The following is a 21,691-nucleotide window of genomic DNA, read 5'->3' as shown; positions in this document are numbered from 1 at the left end:
CCTTCTCTCCTTGCTTTCACACCTGAAGCCCCCCTGCATATCCCAGACTCCTCAGTCTACCAGAGCACTCACCTTGCTTTCTTCATCCCACTCTGCCTTTGATAATGATGCCTAAGTACTCTAGACAGGAGGAAGTCTTCCCCAGAAGGGTAATCTAGCAGCACTTATACTCATATTTAATGCCCCAGAAACCTTGTGTTCAAGAAATTCTTTCTCAAAGGTCTGCTGTCTTTTCTGTTAGAGCTTCAGCCCCGTTCTTGTGTTCTAAGTGAATGAAACGAACATGATGCTATAGACATGGACGGGTTTGAAGGCCTAAAACAAACAAGTTTTGTTGAGCCAAGATTCTTTCTCGTCCTTACCCTTTACATGCTAAGGAATTTCTGTCTCCATTTCGTCTGTTCCCATCCTGCTCTACATCCTCACCATTCCCTAACGGGATCACTTTAACAGCCTCCCAACACCCTCTTCCTCTTCTCTACACGATTCTGCTCTTAGCAGCCAGATTCTTTTTAGAACATGCATGCCGGACCACACCACTCCTTGCTTTAAACCCCACAGCAGCTCCCTACTGCTCTTAGGGTCTTAGTCTGCTCCCATATTCTCACTCACCAGACTCAGAATGTCCTGGCCTCTGAGACCTCTCACCCTTAGCCTACACCATTTCCTGCCCCTCTGGGAACTGCAGTCACACTGGTACTTTCTACAACACAAAGAGACCCCCCCGCCTACCATGTGGAAGTCTCCTGCCCTTGCCCTGCGTGTTCATAGGCTGGCTCTCAACTTCGGGTGCAAGCTGGAACGTCACCTTCTCAGAAACATATCCCCTGATGGGCCTGTCTAAGGGCTCCTCCCCATTCAGTCTCAGCACTCCCCTCAACTTCCTCCCTTTTACTTAATTTGCATTTAACTGCTGATTTGTCTTTCCCTAACCAGAATGTTAACTTCTTGAGGGTGGGAATCTTTCTTGTCCTCGTGCCTGCTGATAGTAAGTCCTCAATACATAGTTGCTGAATGAATTTATGATTACTTTTTTGTAACAGTGAAAGATTACAAAGAATCTAATTATTCAGAAATAGGGGACTCACCAAAAAAATTATGATAGAATTAGTCAGATGTGGTGGCTCACACCTATAGTCCCAACGACTCAGGAGGCTGAGGTAGGAGGATCGCCCGAGCCCAGAAGGTTGAGGCTGCAGTGAGATATGATCACGCTATTATACTTTAGCCTGGGTGACTGGTTGAGGCCCTGTTTTTTTAAAAAAAAGTTATGGTAGAATCATGTGATTGCCTGTTATGCTGTATAGAGGAATATATTATGGAATGAAAACAATTGTTAGTTCCATTTTGTGAAAAAAAAAAATCTGTCAACATTAGGTTTTTTTGTTGTTGTTTTTTGTTGTTTTTTTGTTTTGTTTTGTTTTAAAAACAGTATGCAAGGACAGCTACCAAATATTAGCAGTGTTATCTCTGGGGTGAGTGATTTTTCTTCTTTTCTTTAAAAAAAAATTGTGTTTTAAACATTTCCTACAGTAAAACAAGTATTGCTTTTATAGTGGAAACATGATGCTAAGCAGAGCTGTGCAACGCTGACCTGGTGTGGGGTGGGAAAAAGGGGGTTGAAGAGGCGGTGCTTAGGGTCCAGAGTCTGAATTGGCCTCATTCTGGTTTCAGCTCTGGAAGGAGTGAAGAATGAGCCCCCAGAGCCCATCCAGTCCCTCACGGATGCCATACTGAGGGCTCAGGAAGACGCACCCTTGCAGCCTGCCCCAGCTTCCAGGCTGAGTCGCCTGAGCAGCTTCTTTCAGAAAGCCTCTTGTGCCACAGGCACACCCAGGAAGAAGTACATCTTCAATTGAAATAACGTGAATACAAAGAAATAACGTGAATACAAAGTAAGACAAATGTAAAGAACAAAAAATGCACTGCTGCACTCGTGGAGCAGGAGGGTGAAAATCATGCCGCTTACAATAGGTAGTGTCTATAAAAGGACAACCAAGGCCAGCACCAAAGTTCACCTGCAGAAGGTGGGTCTGTCTCAACACCAGCTGCCAGTCACTGTGAACCTTTAGAACTGGGAATGAAGTTTCTTCCAGTTGTTTGCCCAGATGTCAGTGAGACCGCTCCACAGCAGATAAGGGGAGCTGTGTGTCAGGGAAGTCCCAGCCACTAGGACAAGCTGCACCCCAGGCAGATGTTTCTGTTCTTATGCAAAGAACAGTGCAATCCATTCAAGTTCACAGGGGCAGGTGGCACTTGAAAAAGCAGGGGTCAACTCGCAGAACAGAAGTTAGCAAGGAAGCCTTCCTGGGGTAGTGGGAGAGCCCAGTAGAGTTTAGGAGGAGGGAGGGGCGATATCGGGGCAATCCTCTGAGGCCCTCTTTCCTCTTCAGGCAATGTTCAGGAAGACCCTGCAATCTCTGCAGGCTCATGGGAGCTCCCAGAACTGAGACAACGCACAGATCCAGGCCACTCTAAGCTCTGCCTCCATTTTCACAGGGCACATTCGTGTGTGTGTATGCGTGTGTGGGTGGGTGTGTGTGTGGGTGTGTGTGTTCTCTTCTCAATAAAGCCGGTAATCGTTAGACTAGGTAGGCCCCACTCTAATCCACTGTGAGCTCACCTTACCTTGGTAACATCTGCAAAGACCCTATTTTCAAACAAGGTCACTTTCCGCGTTCTGGGTGGGCATGAATTTTTTCAACCCAGTATATCTGGGAACAGAGCAGTCAAGGGCAGAAGAGATCAACCTGAGGATGAGGTTCGGAGGCAGAGTTTTGAGAGAAGGGTGATCAGAGCTAGGGTCTAAGCAACACTGGTCTGCTCCCTTGGAGGAGAATTTTCCCTTTTTCCTTCTGCCCTTCAGCCAGGGCTGTGGCCACCTCCTCTCTCATAGCTGGCATTTAAAAGCCAAATGGATGCCACAATCTTCTAATGCATCTAGATGTGCAGCTAAAATATTCCAAAAATTCCAGCAAGGATAAAATAATCTCAGGTCTACATTTGCCACCAGCGCCCCCTTCTGGGCAGCTTTATTTTAAGTAGTGTCATGAAACACTTGTGTAACTGTCAATATATATATTTGTGCACTCAGTGTCACCAGAAAATACATTTATGTCTGTTGGTTACAGCCTAAAAAGTTTAAGAAATCATGTTTAGATGTTTTCCTGGTCAGGAAAGTCCAAACTAAAAAGGGCTCTGTGTGAGTGTGTGTGTGTGTGTGTGTGTGTGTGTGTGTGTGTGACAGAGAGAGAGAGAGAGATGGGGGCTCCCTCTCCACTCTAAGATGACACTAAGAAGATGACAGAGGCTGTGCAGGTGTTTTCTCTGTGATCTCCCCTCCTCCTACAAATCATGCCCAGAGGAGGGATCTTGAGGACCTGCCCCTGCTTCCCCAGACCCATCTCCACACCAAAGCCGGCCTGGGCAGAGGACAGCAGAGCTCACATCTCTGTGGAGCGCAGGCTGGGCTCACTGCAGGCCTCTGTGTCATTGTTCGTCTTCACTTCATAGGCCTCATTCTGAGACCTCTCCTGACACACCCTGGTTATCTGGATGTCCTGGGAAAAGCACCTACAACATTCAAGATAGAGAAAATCATCAGGAACTGACAACCCTCCTCCCCTTCCCTCAGCAAGTAAGGCATCACACATGCACAAACACATGAACATGCGTACGCACACACACAGGCACACACACACATGAACATGCATGCAATTTCTGTGGCCTCATTTTCCTGTGATGGCTGATGAAGCCACGGCGCCATGGACGTGTTAAGATTAGGGAGAGGGTTCCGTGTGGGAGGATGTCTGGTGTGGATCCAAGGAGATCTGAGTCCTGACTCCAAATCACTTACCCTCTGGCCCAAGTCACTTAGAGCACCCCATGCCTCAGTCTCTCTTTCTATGAAATAGGAGTGACATATGCCCTGCCCGACTCAGAGGCCTGTTGTGAGTTACAAATAAAGAAACAGATAAGATGGAGCTTTGAGACTGGGAAGAGCCAGCTTTGACCTAAGGGTCCTGGGCTGTGCCATAAAGGGCAGGGTGGGCCTGTGAGGAAGCCCACCTGTGAGGAAGCCCCTCCTCCCACCCCCAGCTGCAATAGCTGGGCCTTTGGGCATTAGTTTGGCACAGCTGAGATGTGTGCGGCATCCTATTTTGACGGTGCCCTTGATTCTGACACCAGCTCCCCGGAGTAAAGGCACAGAGAGGAAACCTCACCTAGGAGGGTTTGCTCTCCCAAGCAGAGGGCAGTGAGCCAGAGTCCCTACTGAGCATGAATCCTTCCTGAACTCCAGACCTGCCTGTACTAGAACATGTTTTCTCTTATGGGGACAGGGTCCTCTGCTCACTGGGTCCTGATTCTTTAGTCCTGAGCCATGAGCTCTTCCTTTTCCAGTTTGTGCTCAGTTCAGTTCCTCCCTCCGTCTTTATCCTCAGACCCCAGAAGGCATCAAGGGAAGATCCCAGTCCATCCTCCAAATCACCCTGAGTCCTGATTTGGAGTCAGGACTCAGATCTCCTTGGATCCACACCAGACATCCTCCCACAGGGAACCCTCTCCCTAATCTTAACACGTCCATGGCGCCGTGGCTTCATCAGCCATCACAGGAAAATCCCTGCTTTGAGGATTTCAGGCAGGGTAGGGGCAGTTCTCTCTCGGGGAGGCCTGCAGATTGTCACCCGCCCCGCAATGGGAAGGAAATATGAGAGGTGGAGCTCCAGGTGGATTGGGAGGAGAGGGAGATGGAGTGGGCTTTGGCAAGGTGTGGGGGGATAAGCTTGAGATGCAGAGTGGCAGCAGGCAGGCAACAGCATTTCTGGAGACCACTAGGCACAGGACATGCTGGCCTGTCCTCAGCACAAACAATGCCAGGGCCTGAGCTGCCCTTAGCCTTGAGGACAAGGCCCGGGAACTGGAATGTGGGCTATGCTTTTCTTCACCAAACTGAAGCTTGGCACCCTGAGTGTTGTTTGTACCAACTGCAGTAGGCAGACTGGGAACCAACGCTTCATGAGCACTGACTGTGTGCTGTGCGCTGCGCTGGGTGCTTTCTGTTTGCTTGTTTCATGGAGAGATGTATCTCTGGGGAGAGGGAAATCCCCTGAGAATGCCCCATCTCCTCTAAACCCCCTACCCCAGGTTCTCTAAAAATCCCTCTCCCCTTATGTCACAGAGAACAAAGCTTCACAGGAAAATGCCCTTAGAAGCGGGGGGGATTTAATTCACCCTGAGATGCTAAAGATGGCCATGGAGCCCTCCTTAAGCAGAGGCTTTCAGGAGACCAACAGGGAAGAAGGCAGTACAGGGACCCAGCATGTCTTCAACTTTGGTTAAATAAACCTGTAATCGATTGAGACATGTCGCAGTCACTTTTTGGTTAACAAGGTCAAGCGAGGCCCAAGCACCAAAGTCCACCTGAAGAAGCTGGGTCTATCTACGAACCACTTGTGAGTCACTGTGAACATTTAGAACTGGGGGCTAAAGCTTATTCTAGTTGTTTGTCTGGATGTCAGTGAGGCCACTCCATAGTAGACTCTCCCACCTTTGGTTTAATGGGATGGACAACTTTGGATTAGGACTAAGGAGAGAGATTTGATCTTGGAAGATACCTTAGGCTTCTTGTCTCTTATCTCCCTAGGAGACTGTTGGCTGTCAGTCTCTATACTAGGGGTAAGCCCAAGTGACAGGAACAGTTCTGGAAGCATCTCCTTGAGTTTTCAGGAAAGGTTTCACAGACACAAGAAGAGAACAGGGTGGCAGAGCAGCATCAGATTTGGTTTTCAGTTCGCTTTTCCATCTCCACACGTGTTGGCCAAAATTCACAGGGTCACGTCGCCACATTCCCATGGGTATATTTGGATTACAGATGAGAGCATAAGAAGGTGGGCTGTGGGTTACGTACGGCGGAGTGCTGCTGACTACAGTCCCCGTCACATAAGAAAGCACATCAGATTGCCATAGAGCAAGTTATGTTATTGTTGGAATAACTGAAGTCCATTTTAATTTATTTTTAAAACTCATTCTGAAACTGGGTCCCCCCTACCACATAGTAGTTGAAGGGTACTCTGTTTTCCCTTTTTCTGCCCTAACCAAGAAACACAGCATGCCTCAACTGTTCTGTGACCCCAGCAGCTACACAATTTGCCCTGCAGGCTGGAACCTGAGGTTAGGCTTTGAACATTCCCAGACACCTACAAAGGTGTTTAGGTTGTTGCCCCAAACACTGAGAGGAACTGGCCAGGCCCGGAGCCAAATGCCTTAATCTCTCATCAGCTCCATTCCCTGATCCTCATGCTGCAGACCTCGCTAGGTAGCACCTCTTTCCCTAACTGCCTATCTGGAGGATCTGGTGAAACCCAGTTTCTACCTAAGTTCTCATAATAAATGCTTTGAACTGATCACCCTGGTGTCTAGTGCTTCTTTCTTTGGGATTCCAACGGGTCCCATCTTGGGATGGCTTGGGGTACTCCCTTGTGGGAACTCCCCTGATGCCAGATGCCACTGCTGGGGTGACTCCAGCTGTGAATTCACCGGAAAAAAACACAGGAATTACTGACTAGTTCTTTATGCTCCTTCAAAGGTCAGAGCTCAATTTCCTTGCACCTGATTTCTCATCTACAAAATGGTATTTCTAGCACCTCTGTGGAACTTTCCTCCAATATCCTTCTTCCTTTTTTAAAAAAAAAAAAAAAAAAAAACCATGCATTTGGCTGCCTGGAATGGAGAATATGTTTTCCACCCTCCCTTGCAGCTAGGTGTGGCCATGTAACTGAGTTCTGACCAAGCAGTGGAAGGCAGAGTCCCATACGGCACTTTCAAGAAGTATTCTTAAAGAACAAAGGCACATCCATTTCTGTCCTGCCTGACTTCTTCATGACTAGAATGAAACATGATGCCTGGGGCTAAACAGTGATCTTAAACCATCAGGAGGAAGTGATATATTAAAAGGTGGAAGAGCCAAAAGATAGACAGAACCTAGATGACTTATGCTAGCAGAGCTATTCATCATTTTGCATAGTTTGCCTTCAGACTTTGTTCGTAAGGGGGCAAGGGAGTGTGAGTTTTCTATCACAGGCAAACCCAATCCTGATGGATTGACTTAGTCTCTCAACATTGCTGTGAGGATTTAAGGAGATAATATAAAATCCTTAGCACTTTTTCTGGCATGAAGTCAGAGGGCAACTTTTTTTTTTTCCTCAAAAGTAATGAAATATTAAGGCTACTGAAACTTGGTTCTGAGAACACTGAAAGATACGGAAAGACCACAGAACCTGTTTCCACATTGGCCAGAATGGACTGACATTACATCTTCGAAGTTGGTCATAATCAGAATGTTTTTCACGGCTTCTAAATTGTATGCACTATTGGATAAAACTGGAACAGTACTGACTCCATGTTAGAGAAAAGCTTGTTTGCTTGAATATAGTTACTGCTTTTCTTGAGACTATAGATTATTCATTAAAGACAGCCTCAGAAATACAGGATCTTCAGCAGAGATAAAAGAAAATACACTGACAACTCTGGGAATGGGCTGAGTGGCTTGATAAGAATAGCCTGATGGTACCTGCAGAAGGTCATACAACATTGACCAAGAAAACAGCGATTACCTGCCTGCCTGACTGAGACTGCACATGTTTCACAAGAATGCTTTGATCAGCCAGGTACAGTGGTTCAGACTGGAATTCCCAAAACTTCAGGAGGCTGCGGTAGGAGGATTGCTTGAGACCAGGAGGATGAAACTAGCCTGTGCAAAAAAGCGAGACTCTGCCTCTACAAAAACTAAAATAATAATAACAATTAATAATAATAATAGCTAGGTATGGTGGTACATGCCTGTCATCTTATCTACTCAGGAGGATCACTTGAGTCCAGGAGGTCAAGGCTGCACTGAGCCAAGATAAAATCACTGCACTCCAGCCTGGGTGACAAAGTGAGACCCTGTGTCTAAAAACAGAGAGAGAAAAAGAAGCTAAGGCTGTTTTCAGGTTAGGTCAGGCTTAGTAACAAAACCTTTTTGTGAAATGCTTCGATCATTGTTTGCACTGCTCCTAATTTCCCTTAAAACCTCCCAGATCAGAGAGGTGGTCTTTGAAGATGAGTTCACAGTCTCCCTCGAGTTTTTGGCTTCCTGAACATAGCTAACTTTCCCTTTCACCAACATTTGTCTCTAGACTTTCGGCTTTCAAGCAACAAGTGGCCTAGATCTGGGTTTGGTTACAAAGTTGGGCAAGCCCAGCCAGAAGCCGTGTGCTCTGGGCTGTTTGCACCCTGTCAGCTCCCAATAGACAAAGCAATTGGTCTGTTGCATCATACCAGGGTTAACTCATCCATGTTGTTGGACGACTTCCTGGTTCCCAAGAGGTGGAGCAATTGATGGCGCCAGCAGGTCAGGGCTAACTCACCGACATTACCAGAGGTTAGCAGCAAATGTTCCGTGGCACTGGCTACTCATGGCAGAAGGGAACTGCAGAGACCGCCCCAAAGTCTGCCAAAGAGAGGCTGCCAAAACTCTTTCTGCTTCAGGGAAACTTCCTCCTTTCCCCCAATCAGTGCTGACTGCCTACTTTCGCTTTTAGTTGGTGAAAGGAAACTAGCTTTTTTTTTTTGAGATGGAGTCTTGCTCTGTTGCCCAGGCTGGAGTGCAGTGGTGTGCTCTCGGCTCACTGCAAGCTCCATCTCCCGGGATCACGCCATTCTCCTGCCTCAGCCTGCCGAGTAGCTGGGACTTCAGGCACCTGCCACCATGCCTGGTTCATTTTTTTTGTATTTTTGATAGAGACGGGGTTTCACCGTGTTAGCCAGGATGGTCTCCATTTCCTGACCTTGTGATCCGTCCGCCTCAGCCTCCCAAAGTGCTGGGAAACTAACTTTTTGGATGAGCTGGTGAGCTCTATAACCAGGTAAGTCTACTGGGGTGCAAAGTAGTAGTCCACTTTCTTTACCATTTGGGCCTGTGGACCATTTGTGGTACCACTGGTTGAAGAAATGACTCATAGTGACTCCACACCAGTCTCTTCCTTTGTGAAAGCTTGGGTGTGAAAAGTGCTTCATTTGTTTTGGTTGTGTTTTGTTTGTGTCCACCGTGGGAGGTTTTTTCATCAATGCCCTCTCAGAGCCCACTGTGGTTCACATTGACTGGCTGGCCAGCCTACAGTAATAACCCTATGACAAAAAAGATAATCTACTGCAACACAGTGTGGCCAATGGATGTGATACATGAGGAAGATAGGTGGCCATGACATGGTTCTTTGAATTTAATGTTAAATGCTTGAACATTTCTATCTGAGATCAGGAAATTGGGACTGCATGTCTTATATTCAAGCTTTTATGTTGGTACATAATAAGCATGCTTCCCAGAAAGGTTGCTAGCTGATAGTGCAAATAGGACCAAATCAGGTAAAATCTCCTCACTCTCCATCACCTGACGAGGAACAGAAGGAGATAGGATAATCTTGTCAACTATAAACCCTCCACAGCCAAATGATGCCGAGGCTTTGCAGGTGCCTGTCCCATTGCAGCCTGCTCTGGTGCCTGTGCAGGCTCCCACGGAGGCCCCAGCTGCAGCACCAGCACAGTATCCTGAGTTGCCCCACCTCTGCCCCCTCTACCAGAGGATTATCCAGAAATCCACACATACAGGGTGTGGTGGCCCCTCCTCATTTTAAAGGTAGCCAAGAAATAGGCTCCCCTTTTAAGACCTGACAGGGCAACTAAATTTGGCCAGAGCATACACCCTCATGGGGCAGAACAATTTCTGTTATGCCAGTTCCCTGCTGGAGGATTAAACGCACAGGGCCATGCTCCTGGACTATTTTGGTTGTTCACCATTTTCTATCTTTGACTAAATAAATTGAAAAAAATTCAAGTCCATCCTATAAGGATGATCCATAGGAGATGACTGAAATATTCACCAGTACTTTTCTACTCATCATTCCACGATAGCAGGTGTACAAGCATTATTAAATTTTATGATGCAAGGGGGTTATTTTTAGACAAGGCTAATGATGGAGCCAGAAGGCTACACCAGGAAGACCCTGCTGGGTCCTCCAACACCCCAGAGGCAATTTCCTTAGTGAAACTCAAATGAAACCTTAATAATGAGGTTATATCTTGACCGCAGGATTACTCCTAAGAAAGGGAGTGCCTCAGCAGCAAAGCCTGAATAAAAAACATCCATGACCTCTGGTAGGAAGTCAGTGAAGACCCAGCTGCTTGGCTGGAACAAGTATATCCGGCTTACAGAAAATATTCAGATATTGACCCAGAGCCTCTGGAACATGTTTGGGTCATAAACATAACTTTCATCAGTCAAAGTGCTTCTGACATTAACAGAAAAGTAGAAAAGCAAGAAGGGACTGTTGGAATGAACCCTTCCCAATTTACAGATATTGCTTACAAAGACTTCAATGCTAGAGAAACAAGAAAAACTAGACAGGCAACCGTTTTTTGTGGAGACTGTTCAAATAGGTAGAAGAATGAGGGGTGAAATAGAAAGGAACCCCTAGACAAGGACCAGTGTGCCTACAGTAGGGGAATCTGGACATGAGAACTGTGCCCCACTAAGTTACAGAGAAAAGACGGTAATAAAAAAGACAAGGGGGAGGAAAAGGGAAATACAAGCCAAAGAAGCAGATGGTGGAGCAGGATTGTGAGTCTGATGAAGACTGATGGGGTGCAGGGACTCCACTTGGTTTAACAGAGAAATAATAACTTTCCTACAGAAGCCCTAGGTACCAGTGACAGCGGGGAACAAAATGACTGACTTACTGGTTGATACTGTAGCAATGTTTCCAGCCAAGGCTGGAGTCAATGGGAAGTTACAACAGAGACTCTTTCTTAAGCCCTAAGAATACAAATTGGGGGATACAAGATTGAGGTATAGCTTTCTATATACGCTAGATTGCCCTGTTCCATTGTCGGGCCAAGATTTGTTATGTAAATTAAATGCCCAAGTCACTTTTGCTCCCGAGAAACAACATGTAAGAATCCAGGTATCACCCAAACATGTCCTGTGCCTACAGGCCCTGGTGATTCAGCCAGAGAAAAGAACTCAAGAACCATTCCTGCTGGAAGTCTCCAACAGAGTGAATAGCACTGTTTGGGAAGACAGGGAACCTGAACTAGCAGTCAAAGCTCAGCCTGTGCACACTGAATTTAAAAAAGCATTAATTCCACATAAAAACAACACCACTTAAAAGGTAAAGAATTAGAAGTCAAACAGGGGGATTACACAGGTTTCTGAAGCAGACTTATTCAATCATGACAGTCTCAATACAATACCGCTATCTTGCCAGTGAAGAAACCAAACTCCAATTAGTATCAATTTGTGCAAATTTGAGAGCTATTAATGATATTGTTCAAGATACCCACCCAATCGTGGCTAACCCATATACCCCACTTACAGCTATCCCCGGGGATTATAGCTGGTTCTCAGCATAGGAATTAAAGGATGCTTTGGTTCGGTGTCTACCAATTGAGAAGAATGCCCAGTTGTTTTTGCACTTGAATGGCAAGATCTAGAGACGAGGGCAAACTTCCAAAATTGCTAGACTGTACTGCCCCAGAGATTTAAATATTCCTCTACCATTTTTGAAAAAATCTTACCAAAAGATTTGAGAGGCTTGCCATTAAACAGGGGAATATTACAATGCACGGTAATTTACTCATTGCTAGCCCCACTTATGAAGACGGTTTATACCAGTTTTTGTTTGTTTGATTGTTTTGAGACAAGGTCTCACTCTGCCACCCATGCGAGAGTGCAGAGGTGTGATCATGGATCACTGCAGCCTAGCCCTCCTAGGCTCAAGCGAGCTTCCCAACTTAGCCCCCTACATAGCTGGGACTGCATGTGTGTGCCAGTGCACATGGCTAATTTTTAAAATTTATTTGTCGTAGAGATGGAGTCTCACAATGTTGTCCACGCTGGTCTTGAACTTTTGTGCTTAAGCAATCCTTCAACTGTGGCCTCCCAAAGTGTCTGGATTACAGGCGTGAGCCACCGCACACGGCCAATACTAGTTTTAAACAGCCTGGTGGAATTGGATCATAAAGTATGCTCTTTGCAAATATGCAAAGAGCAGGTAGTCTATTCAGGGGTTTGCCTGCAATAGGGTAGACAGAGTCAGGCGACAGGTAACAAGCAATAGCCACTATCAAGGCTCTCAAAAATCAGACAACTGAAAGGATTCTTAGGTATAGTTGGCTTTTGTCACCTTTGATCCCTAATTTTGGTCTCATAGTAAAGCGCTTATCTGAGGCGTTTAAAAAGTCAGAGTCAGAGCCTTTATATTAGACAGTGGAATGCCAATAGTCATTCAATAACATTAAAGAAAAACTAAGAAAATTCTTTATGGACCCCCCCAAGATGTTTACCCTAAGACAGTTATGTTGAATTTCACCCTGACCATGTAAATTGATGGCTTATCTTCACAGGCATGGAACAAGAGACATAAGTCATCTCTCTTCTCACCTGAGACAAATGCATATCTGATTGCTCCCCCTGCCTGTGTGTCTTATGTAAAAATGCAGATTCATTGAGCTAGATGAATGTTTAAGTGACTGTTCCCCTACCTGCTCTTACATGTGAAGGCTAATCAAAGACTCAAAAGAATGCAACTGCTTGCCTCTTATCTATCCATACCCTTTTAAAAATGTATCTTCTTCTTTCCTCAATACCTGGCCTTTTCCCTTTAAATATTGGGATCCCAAGACCCTCTGCGGAAAAAGTATGAAACACAATAATCTATGTTCTTTCCTGGGCACGTCCTTAACCTCAGCAAATAAACTTAAAATGATCGGGACTCACCGTGGTCGTTTTTCTTTAGTTTACATTTCCTCAGCTATAGACCTGCGCAGCATGTGACTATACTGAATACCGTAAGCAACTTCAACATGATGGCATTTGTGTCTCTAAATGTATCAACAAAGAAAAGATACAGTAAACATACGGTTTGAAAGATGAGTGGTATGCCTCTAAAGGGCACTATAGCATTATAGTATTTATATGTCTTTGTCCAGGGTTCCTGGCTCATAATTTCTATAACCCTCATTATAGTCTTGTTATAGTGCTGGGACACTTTAGGCTCAGAAAACAGACTCATTCTCTCTCTCTCTCTCTGACTTTCTCCTGCCCTCCTTTCACCTGCCCAAGGCAGGACTCTGCGCATCATAAGATCCTCATTCCAGAGAGGGTCCTGCCCCATCCTTAGGAGGTGGGAATGTTGCACAGGGAGGCCAAGAAGAATCTGGATAAGCCTTGGTGGGTTTCCCCATCTCAGACAACTAGTGTTAGATCATCCCTTCTGGTCCAATTGCATTTGTACATGGTTGTCAATCATGTCTACCCAATGAAGTCCCCATTGAAGGCTCAAGAGGGCCAGGTTCAGGGAGCTTCTGGAAAGCTGAACATGTGGAGGCTGACAAAACTCATCCCCATGCCAGGAGAGTGGCACACCCCAACTCCACAGAAGCTCCTGGGCTAGGGACCCCTCCAGACTCACCCTATGTATTTCTTCATCTGGCTGTTCATTTCTATCATGTAAAATACCCTTTGTAATAAACCAGTAAACATAAGTGTTTCCCTGAGTTGTGTGAGCACTCTAGCAAATTAATCAAACACAAAGAAGAGGTCATGGAAACCCCAACTTGAAGCTGGTGGGTGAGATGTTCTGGAGGCCTGGACTTGCTATCGTGGGAAGGAGGGGACAGTCTTGGGAGACTGAGCCTACAACCTGTGGGATCTGACACTATCTCCAGGTAGGCAGTATCAAAATTGAACTGGAGGACACCTAGCTGGTGTCCCCTCCAGAATTGCTTGCTTGCTTGGTGTGTGGGGAGAAATTCCCCTATAAGTGGTCACAGAAGTCTTCCATGTTGATGGTTATTGTGGTGTGAGAGCAGAGGAAAAACACACTGGAGTTGGTTTTTCCACACACAGGCACTTATCATGAATGGAGCTTGCAGGACTGGAAGTTGTTCTGGGTGAGTCAGGGAGTGAGTGTTGCGTGCATGTGAAAGCCTAGGACATTAATACACACTGCTGTGGACTATAAACAGTGGACACTTAGGCTATACTCAATTTGTTAAAATAGTGTTCTTTCTTCAATAAATTAACCTTAGGTTTCTATATATTCTTCGCCTTATAAACCTTTTAATTTTTTAAACTTTTTGACTCTTGTAATAACACTTAGTTTAAAACACAACTGTAGAGCTTTTCTTTATTATATAAGCTTTTTTCTATTTAACTTTTTTTTTTTTTTTTTAGTTTTTAAATTTTTCTGTTAAAAATTAAGACACGGCCGGGCGCGGTGGCTCAAGCCTGTAATCCCAGCACTTTGGGAGGCCGAGACGGGCGGATCACGAGGCCAGGAGATCGAGAGACGATCCCGGCTAACACGGTGAAACCCCGTCTCTACTAAAAAATACAAAAAAACTAGCCGGGCGAGGTGGCGGGCGCCTGTAGTCCCAGCTACTCGGGAGGCTGAGGCAGGAGAATGGCGTAAACCCGGGAGGCGGAGCTTGCAGTGAGCTGAGATCTGGCCACTGCACTCCAGCCTGGGTGACAGAGCAAGACTCCGTCTCAAAAAAAAAATAAAAAAAATAAAAAAATAAAAATAAAAATAAAAATTAAGACACAAACACACTCATTAGCGCAGGCCTAGACGGAGTCAGGATCATCAATGTCACTGTCTTCCATGTTGTCCCACTGGAAGGTCTGCAGGGGCAATAACACGCATGAAGCTGCCGCGTCTTATGATAACAATGCTTCCTTCTGGGATATTTCCTGAAGGATCTTGGCTGAATCTGCTTTTTAATCGGCTTCGTTTTTAGAAAGCAGAGGCCAGGCATGGTGGCTCATACCTGTAATCCCTGCACTTTGGGAGGACAAGGCAGAAGAATCACATATAGCCAGGAGTTCAAGACCAGTTTAGACAACAGAGCAAGAAGCTGTCTCTACAAAAAATAAAGATTAAAAAAATTAGTTGGGCGTGATGGTGTGCATCTGTTGTCCAGCTACTCAGGAGGCTGAGGTGAGAGGATGGCATGAGCCCAGTTCAACACTTGAGTGAGCTATGATTATGCTGCTGAAGTCCAGCCTGGGCAAAAGAGTGAGACTCTGTCTCAAAAACAAAACAAAACTAGAAAGCGTACACTCTAAAATAACAATAAAGGTATTGTAAACACATAAACCAGTAATGGTCATTTATGATCATTATCAAGTATCGTGTACTGTATGTAACTGTCCAAGCTATACTCTTATACACTGGCAGCTCAGGTTTGTTTATACCAGGACCACCATAAACATGTGAGTCATGCGTTGTGCTACCATGTGATGACAGTCGCCATGCCACTAGGTCACAGAAATTGCTCAGCTCCGTCATAATCTATGGAACCGCCATCCTACGTGCAGTCTGTTGTTGGCTGAAATGTCGTTATGCAGCCCGTGACAGTGCATTGGCATTTGTCTACTTGGTCTTCAGCCGAGCTTTGTACTTTGTCTTTGACTTTTCGGCTTCCACTGCAATTTATTTCAAGCTTGGACTCCTTGGGGATCTCTCCGACCCCACCATGGTCTCTGTTTCTTGCCACCAGTCCCTGGTTGCACATTCTTAGCAGCTGCCCCAGCTTAGTCTGATTTATGGGGTCCCTTATCTCATGCCTTTTGGGATCTTGACCAAGTCAGGCTACACGGCAGGAGGAAATGTCAAAGGCAGAGGGAAAAGTGGCCCTCTCACTTGGTCTGTCTGTATCTCCAGGGTCTTCCTTTGCATGGGCTTCTTTCCTTCTACCCTCAAGTCCATTCCTCTCCTGTTTCTCTCTGTCCCTCCAGGGTTCCTCCTCTAACTGCATCACCTAGAGTCATCTTCACCTTGCAAAGTGGTTTTGTTGAAACTATTGTATTAACACTAAATGCAGCTGCCCTTGGAACGATCACACCCAGGAGATTTTTTTCTAATTATTATTCACCTTGAATGTACTATATTTCAGTGCTGATCATTTTGTCCTTCGGCTCAGATAGCTGTAAACTGCCTTTTATTTCACTGATTCATCATTGTCTCATCTTCCTTTCCCATCTCCCTCCAAATGTGGACCTTTCTTTTTTTTTTTTTTTTTTTTTTTTGAGATGGAGTTTCGCTCTTGTCTCTCAGGCTGGAGTGTAATGGTGCGATCTTGGCTCTCTGCAACCTCCACCTCCTGGGTTCAAGCAATTCTCCTGCCTCAGCCTCCCGAGTAGCTGGGACTACATGCATTCACCACCACGCCCAGCTAATTTTGTATTTTTAGTAGAGACGGAGTTTCTCCATGTTGGTCAGGCTGGTCTTGAACTCCTGACCTGAGGTGATCCACCGCCTCGGCCTCCCAAAGTGCTGGGATTACAGGCGTGAGCCACCGTGCCTGGCCCAAATGTGGACATTTCTTAAAGGTCATTCTCTGTTCCTCATTTGTTTTTCAAAAACTTGTAATAAAATATACATAGTAAAATGTCCCATCTTAACCCTGTTCAAATGTACACTTCATTCATGTTAAGCACATTCACATTGTTGTGCAACCAATCTCCAGAACTTTTCCTCTTACAAAACTGAAGTTCTTATACCCAAAAAACAAATCCCTATTTGCCCCTCTTCCAGGTCCTGACAATCACTGTTCTACTTTCTGTCTCTATGAATTTGACTACTCTAGCAATCTCATGTAAGTGGAATCATATAGTATTTGTCTTTTGACTGGCTTTTTCATTGAGTATAATGTGATGGTTAATTTTATGTGTCAACTTGGCTGAGCCATCATACCCATACATTTGGCCAACTTTATTCTGGGTGTTTCTGTGAAGGTGTTTTTTTTGGATGAGATTAACATTTAAATCAATGAACTCTAAGTAAACCAGATTAGCCTCTGTAATGTGGGTGGACCTCATCCAATTAGGTGAAGACCTTACTGGAGTAAAGACCGACCTCCCCTGAACAAGGAATTGTGCCAGCAGACTGCCTTTGGACTTGAACTATAACTCTTCCCTAGGTCTCCAGCCTGCCAGCCAATACAATCAGATTTTCATTCACCAATCCTCCACAACTGCAAGAGCTAATTCCTTAAACCTCTTTTTATCTCTGGGTAGACACACACACACACACACACACACACACACACACACACACCCCACACACACCCTGCTGGTTCTGTTTCTCTGGAGAACCCCAATACAAATAATAGCCTCGGGGCTCATCCATGTGGTAGCCTGTGTCAGAACTTCTTTCCGAGACTTAGTCATATTCTGCTGTATGTATACACCAGTTTATCCATCCATCTGTCGGTAGACACTTGGGTTGCTTCTACCTTTTGGCTGTTGCGAATAATGCTGCTATAAACACAGGTGTACAAAAGTCTCTTCAAGACACTGCTTTTACTTCTGTTGGTTATATACCCAGAGGTGAAATTGCTGGATCATATGGTAATTCTATTTTTACATACCCACCAGCCACGTACAAAAGTTCTAATTTACATTTTACATTCCCACCAGCCATGTACAAAAGTTCTAATTTCTCTATATCATTGCCATCATTTATTTTTTGTTTTGTTCCTTTTGGGGTTTTTGAGGTTCTTTCTTTCTTTCTTTTTTTTTTTTGAGACAGGGTCTTGCTGGGTCACTCAGACTGCAGTGCAATGCTGCAATTATGACTTACTACAGCCTTGAACTCCTGGGCTCACACAATCCTCCTACCTCAGCCTCCTGGGTAGCAGGGACTACAGGTGTGTGTCACCATTCCCCCGTAATATTTCTTAAAATTTTTTGCAGAGGTCTGGTCTCACTATGTTACCCAGGATGGTCTTGAACACCTGCCCTCAAGTGATCCTCTCACTTCAGCTTCCCAAAGTGCTGCAAGTATAAGCCACTGTGCCTGGCTCTGTGTATCTGTGTGCGTGTGTGTGTATGTGTGTGTGTGTGTGTGTAATAGTAGCTATCCTAACGGGTTGCAGTGGTACCTCATTGTGGCTTTGTGTTGCATTTTCCCAGTGACTGGGATGTCGAGCATCTTTTCACGTGCCTGTGGGCCATTTGCACATCATTTTTGGAGAAATATCTATTTAAGTATTTTGCCCATTTTTTAATCAGATTGTTTTCATGTTGCTGAGATATAGAAGTTCTTTATGTATTCTGGTTATTAACCCCTTATCAGATAGATGATTTACAAATACTTGCTCCCATTCTGTAGGTTGCCTTTTCACTCTGTTGATCTTGTCCTTCAATGCACAGAAGTTCTAGCTTTTGTTGTTGTCCAGTTCATCTATTTGTATGTTATTTTACAAATCCCTCAACTCATCATCAATATTTTTATTTTTGCTGCCTGTGCTTTTGGTGTCATAGCCAAGGAATCATTGCCAAATGCAACGTCATAAAGTTTTTCCCCTCTGTTTTATTCCACCAGTTTTACAGTTTTACAGCTTGTTTTTAACTTTAATGTTTAACTTTAACTTCATTTTAACTTTAGAAAATCCATTTTAAGTTAATTTGGATATATTGTATAAGACAAGGATCCTACTTCATTCTTTTATATGTGGATACCTCTTTCCTTTCAGAAACTTCCTTTCAGCAATCTTACTACCTCCATAGCTTCAGTTTAGATGTTTTTGTTGTTTCCCAGGGGTGATCAAATCCATATATCCAGATTTTGCCACCTTCCTGAGTTCTACTCCCCCATTTTAAACACTACTGAAAATTTAGTTTGACTAAGTACATCAAGCTATTATGTGAAGAAATAATATGTCCCAACCCCACTATGGTGTGGCTTAATGAGCTAAAGTAACATATCAAGATAGACATAATAATCCAAGAAACTAGGGTTCAGAGAAGCAAATATTATTAGGGTCCATCTTGCACTGTTCCAGAGTGAGGCATGCAGGGCCTTGGGGACAGAACAATATGATCTCTAATGATGTTTTCTCTTATAGCACAGGCACATTTCATGAGCCTTTCCCACTACCTAGGTGTTACAGTTTGGATATGGTTTGTTTGGCTCCGCTAAGTCTCATGTTGAAATCTGATTTCCGGTGTTGGAGGTGGCATCCGGTGGGCGATGTCTGGACCATGGGGGTACATCTCTCATGAAAGGCTTGCTGCCATCATGGCAGGAGTGACTGAGTTCTCACTCTCAGCTCCCGAGAGAATTGCTTGTTGAAAACAAACTTGTACGTTCTACATGCTCTCCTTCTAGAAGAGGATCTAAGGAAATTTATAATAAAAGCACAGGAATGCTGAAACCAAACCCAATTCATATCGGTAATAGCTACCATTTGTTAAGCTTCCACAATGATATGTTAGATGTTAAGCCTTTTATGTTACCAGGACTATCTCATTTATCTCGTAAGAATTCTAGAACGTAAGTTCTATTATTATCTTTATTTCATTCGTGAGAAAAGCAGAGACTCAGAAGGCTTAAGTCATATGCCAAGGTCATCCAGCTAGTTAAATGGTGGAGTAAGGAATCTGGATCCAGGCAGTCAGACTTTATTAGAACATGTACTTAAAATTAGCAAGAAGGAGTGAGAACAACAACAACAACAAAATTAAAAAATGCTGGCCGAAGAAAACTAAAACAATGTACAATATTTAGCCGTGAGATCACTAGCAGTGAAGGCAAAGAAGAATGCATAATGGGTTTCTATAGCTCTCACTGTGCGGTTATAGAAAATATTTCTACATTAGTACAAGAACTTTTCTTCCTAGCCCTGAGTTTTAAGAGGAGTTTATGAAGGTCTCTGAGTTCATTCCATCAATGGCATCATCTAAGGCTGTTTAATAATAAATGCCGAGATAGTCCACATAAGGAACTTTTGCCTTTACCTTTGAGACAAAGCCCAGGGCCTCATGTTAGGAGTACAGCTCTCTAAACATAAGCCTCCAGGGCAGAGGTGAGGGGAGGATGGAGGGACACAATCCAGATTTACAGCCTGGTGGGAACAGCCTTTGTCCTCTCCATGTCTATTGCCACTCTTGAGGTCCAAGCCCCTACTGCACTGTCTGGTTTACTGCACAACCCAACCTGGCTGCTTGCTTCTGGTCTCCCCGCCAAACCATCCTTCACACTGCTTCCAGCTTAGTATTTCCAAGACGTTGCATTTGCAAATCCACTCCTCTGTTTAAAAATGTTTCAGTGACTTGCAACTTGTCTACAGTGTGAAGTCTAAATTTATTAGCTTGTTGTTTAAAGCCTTCTACAACCAGACCCCGAGCAACCTTCACGTCCTATCACTTTCTATTCCTCCAATGGCGCTTCTTAAACTGGACGATTCCTACCCTAGGAGTGTGGCTGTGTGGGATGGTGTTTGAAGCAATAGGGTAAAAAACCTAGTGTACCTTCTATTCTAGAGATGTCAATTTACCAGACAACAGTTATTTTAAAACTCTGTTTTTATGCAAAACCAAACACAGATGTTATAGGGTAGAATGGAACATTTTTATGGGCCTGTGAGCCACCTGTACATCTTCTTTGGAGAAAAGTCTACTTAAGTACTCTGGCCATGAATTCTAAACTTAAAACTAAGACTTCAAAGACCCTCTAAGGAGTCTGCTGGCCACATCCCAAGACCCTGAAGGGTATTACTTCCTCGCCCTCTCCAAACTGCCCAATAAGGAAGCAGGTGACAAAAAAAAAAACTGACCCTGGAATCACCTTTTGTAAATTCCCACCTCCAAGCTTTTCGACAGCTTGTTAACACTGGCTCCTCTCCCCAGAAGCCTTTCCTTCAAGTCCCAGCAACTCCCCCTGACCCTGCTGGGAAGGCGCACCAATTACCTGTCATTCCAGGAAAGCCCGTAGCAAGAGATGCTCCCATTGATCATCTGCCACAACCAGACTTTCTGAAAAGTTCTTAAGGACCAGCTAGTCCAATCCCTCACTGAATAAAGGAGAAGCAAAGTCCAGGGAGGTGAGGTGATGCGTTGTCCTCCTAATTAGCAGGTAAGCTCTAGGCAGGGCTGGGTCTTCCGGGCTCTCTGCAAGGTCGTGCCCCGCACGGGGCAGAAACGATTTCATCAATTCGTCATCTAGACGGCCTTTCACTGACACTGTCTCTTCGCGTGGAAGAGCCGCTGGGATGCGCAGTGCAGGTGTCGTCCGTTTCAGAGGTAAAATAACCGAGCTGCGGATCTCCAGAGGCCGACTAGAGCCGGGACCAGAAGACAGGTTTTCCGTTTCGGGGACAGCGCCCGTCCCTGGGCGTTGGAACATCGGCTGATGTTTCATCTGGTCAGGCAACCGCCCAGCGCTTCGTACACCTGGCGCTAATCGGCGGGGATTAATCACACAGCCCGCAGCTGGCGGAAAGCAGCGGGAGGGGGCACCGAGCCCTGAGGTTGAGATCCAAGTTCCGGAGCGCGCAAACCACGCCCCCTCAGATTACGGCGGCTGCGTGTTCGCGCGCGTCCTGGAGTGCGCATGCGCAGCGGCGGTGGTTGGTCCGGCAGCCTTTCACTGAGGGGAGCCGCCAGTTTCAAATGCAGCGGCGTTTGTCCCGATTCCCTGGGCCTGGCTTTCTGCGTAGCAATTCTGCCGGCGAAGAGGGTGAGCGCAGTGCAGCGTGGCGGCAGAGCTGAGGACGAGGAGCAGCGGGACAAGGAAGGGCGACTCTGGTGAAATCGCAAACTAGGCGTCTGTTCCGGCGCGGGACCCCTGTATGCAAAGGTAGGTGGCCA

The 21,691-nt window shown here is 45.3% G+C and overlaps 2 protein-coding genes and 2 long non-coding RNA genes across 13 annotated transcripts in view; 2 read left to right on the top strand and 2 right to left on the bottom strand.

Moving 5' to 3' along the window:
• The window catches only part of LOC102137606 (ovostatin-like), a 151,498-nt gene extending 130,106 nt beyond the window's left edge, over positions 1–21,392 (bottom strand). For all 5 annotated transcript variants that reach the window (XM_045364695.3, XM_005570082.5, XM_065523716.2 and 2 more), the window contains exon 1: positions 20,793–21,392. In XM_045364695.3, the coding sequence (XP_045220630.2) occupies positions 20,793–20,832 (40 nt within the window). In that variant the 5' untranslated portion in view covers positions 20,833–21,392. The remainder of the gene's footprint in view (positions 1–20,792) is intronic.
• On the bottom strand, positions 1,510–5,860 carry LOC141408021 (uncharacterized). The gene is made up of 2 exons (XR_012419990.1): positions 5,616–5,860; positions 1,510–3,573 (listed from the first exon to the last, which is right to left on the bottom strand). It is a non-coding gene; the product is annotated as an uncharacterized lncRNA (long non-coding RNA).
• Positions 8,696–12,573, top strand: LOC107126637 (uncharacterized). Its single transcript, XR_001483252.4, has 3 exons — positions 8,696–8,906; positions 11,028–11,090; positions 12,439–12,573. It is a non-coding gene; the product is annotated as an uncharacterized lncRNA (long non-coding RNA).
• Positions 21,393–21,446: 54 nt separating the features above from the next.
• DDX11 (DEAD/H-box helicase 11) overlaps positions 21,447–21,691 on the top strand; it is a 33,458-nt gene continuing 33,213 nt past the window's right edge. For 4 of the 6 annotated variants that reach the window (XR_012419986.1, XR_012419978.1, XM_065523722.2 and 1 more), the window contains exon 1: positions 21,447–21,645. The gene's annotated coding sequence lies outside the window, so the exon portion shown is untranslated. Of the gene's footprint in view, positions 21,681–21,691 lie in introns of all 6 variants that reach the window. The other 2 variants (XM_015430348.4, XM_065523725.2) reach the window with 1 other exon arrangement.

This window comes from Macaca fascicularis, chromosome 11, assembly GCF_037993035.2.
Source record: "Macaca fascicularis isolate 582-1 chromosome 11, T2T-MFA8v1.1".
NCBI classification, from domain to species: Eukaryota; Metazoa; Chordata; class Mammalia; order Primates; family Cercopithecidae; genus Macaca; species Macaca fascicularis.
The sequence above is the reverse complement of the archived record's forward strand: the minus strand, read 5'-3'. Positions and strand labels throughout refer to the sequence as shown.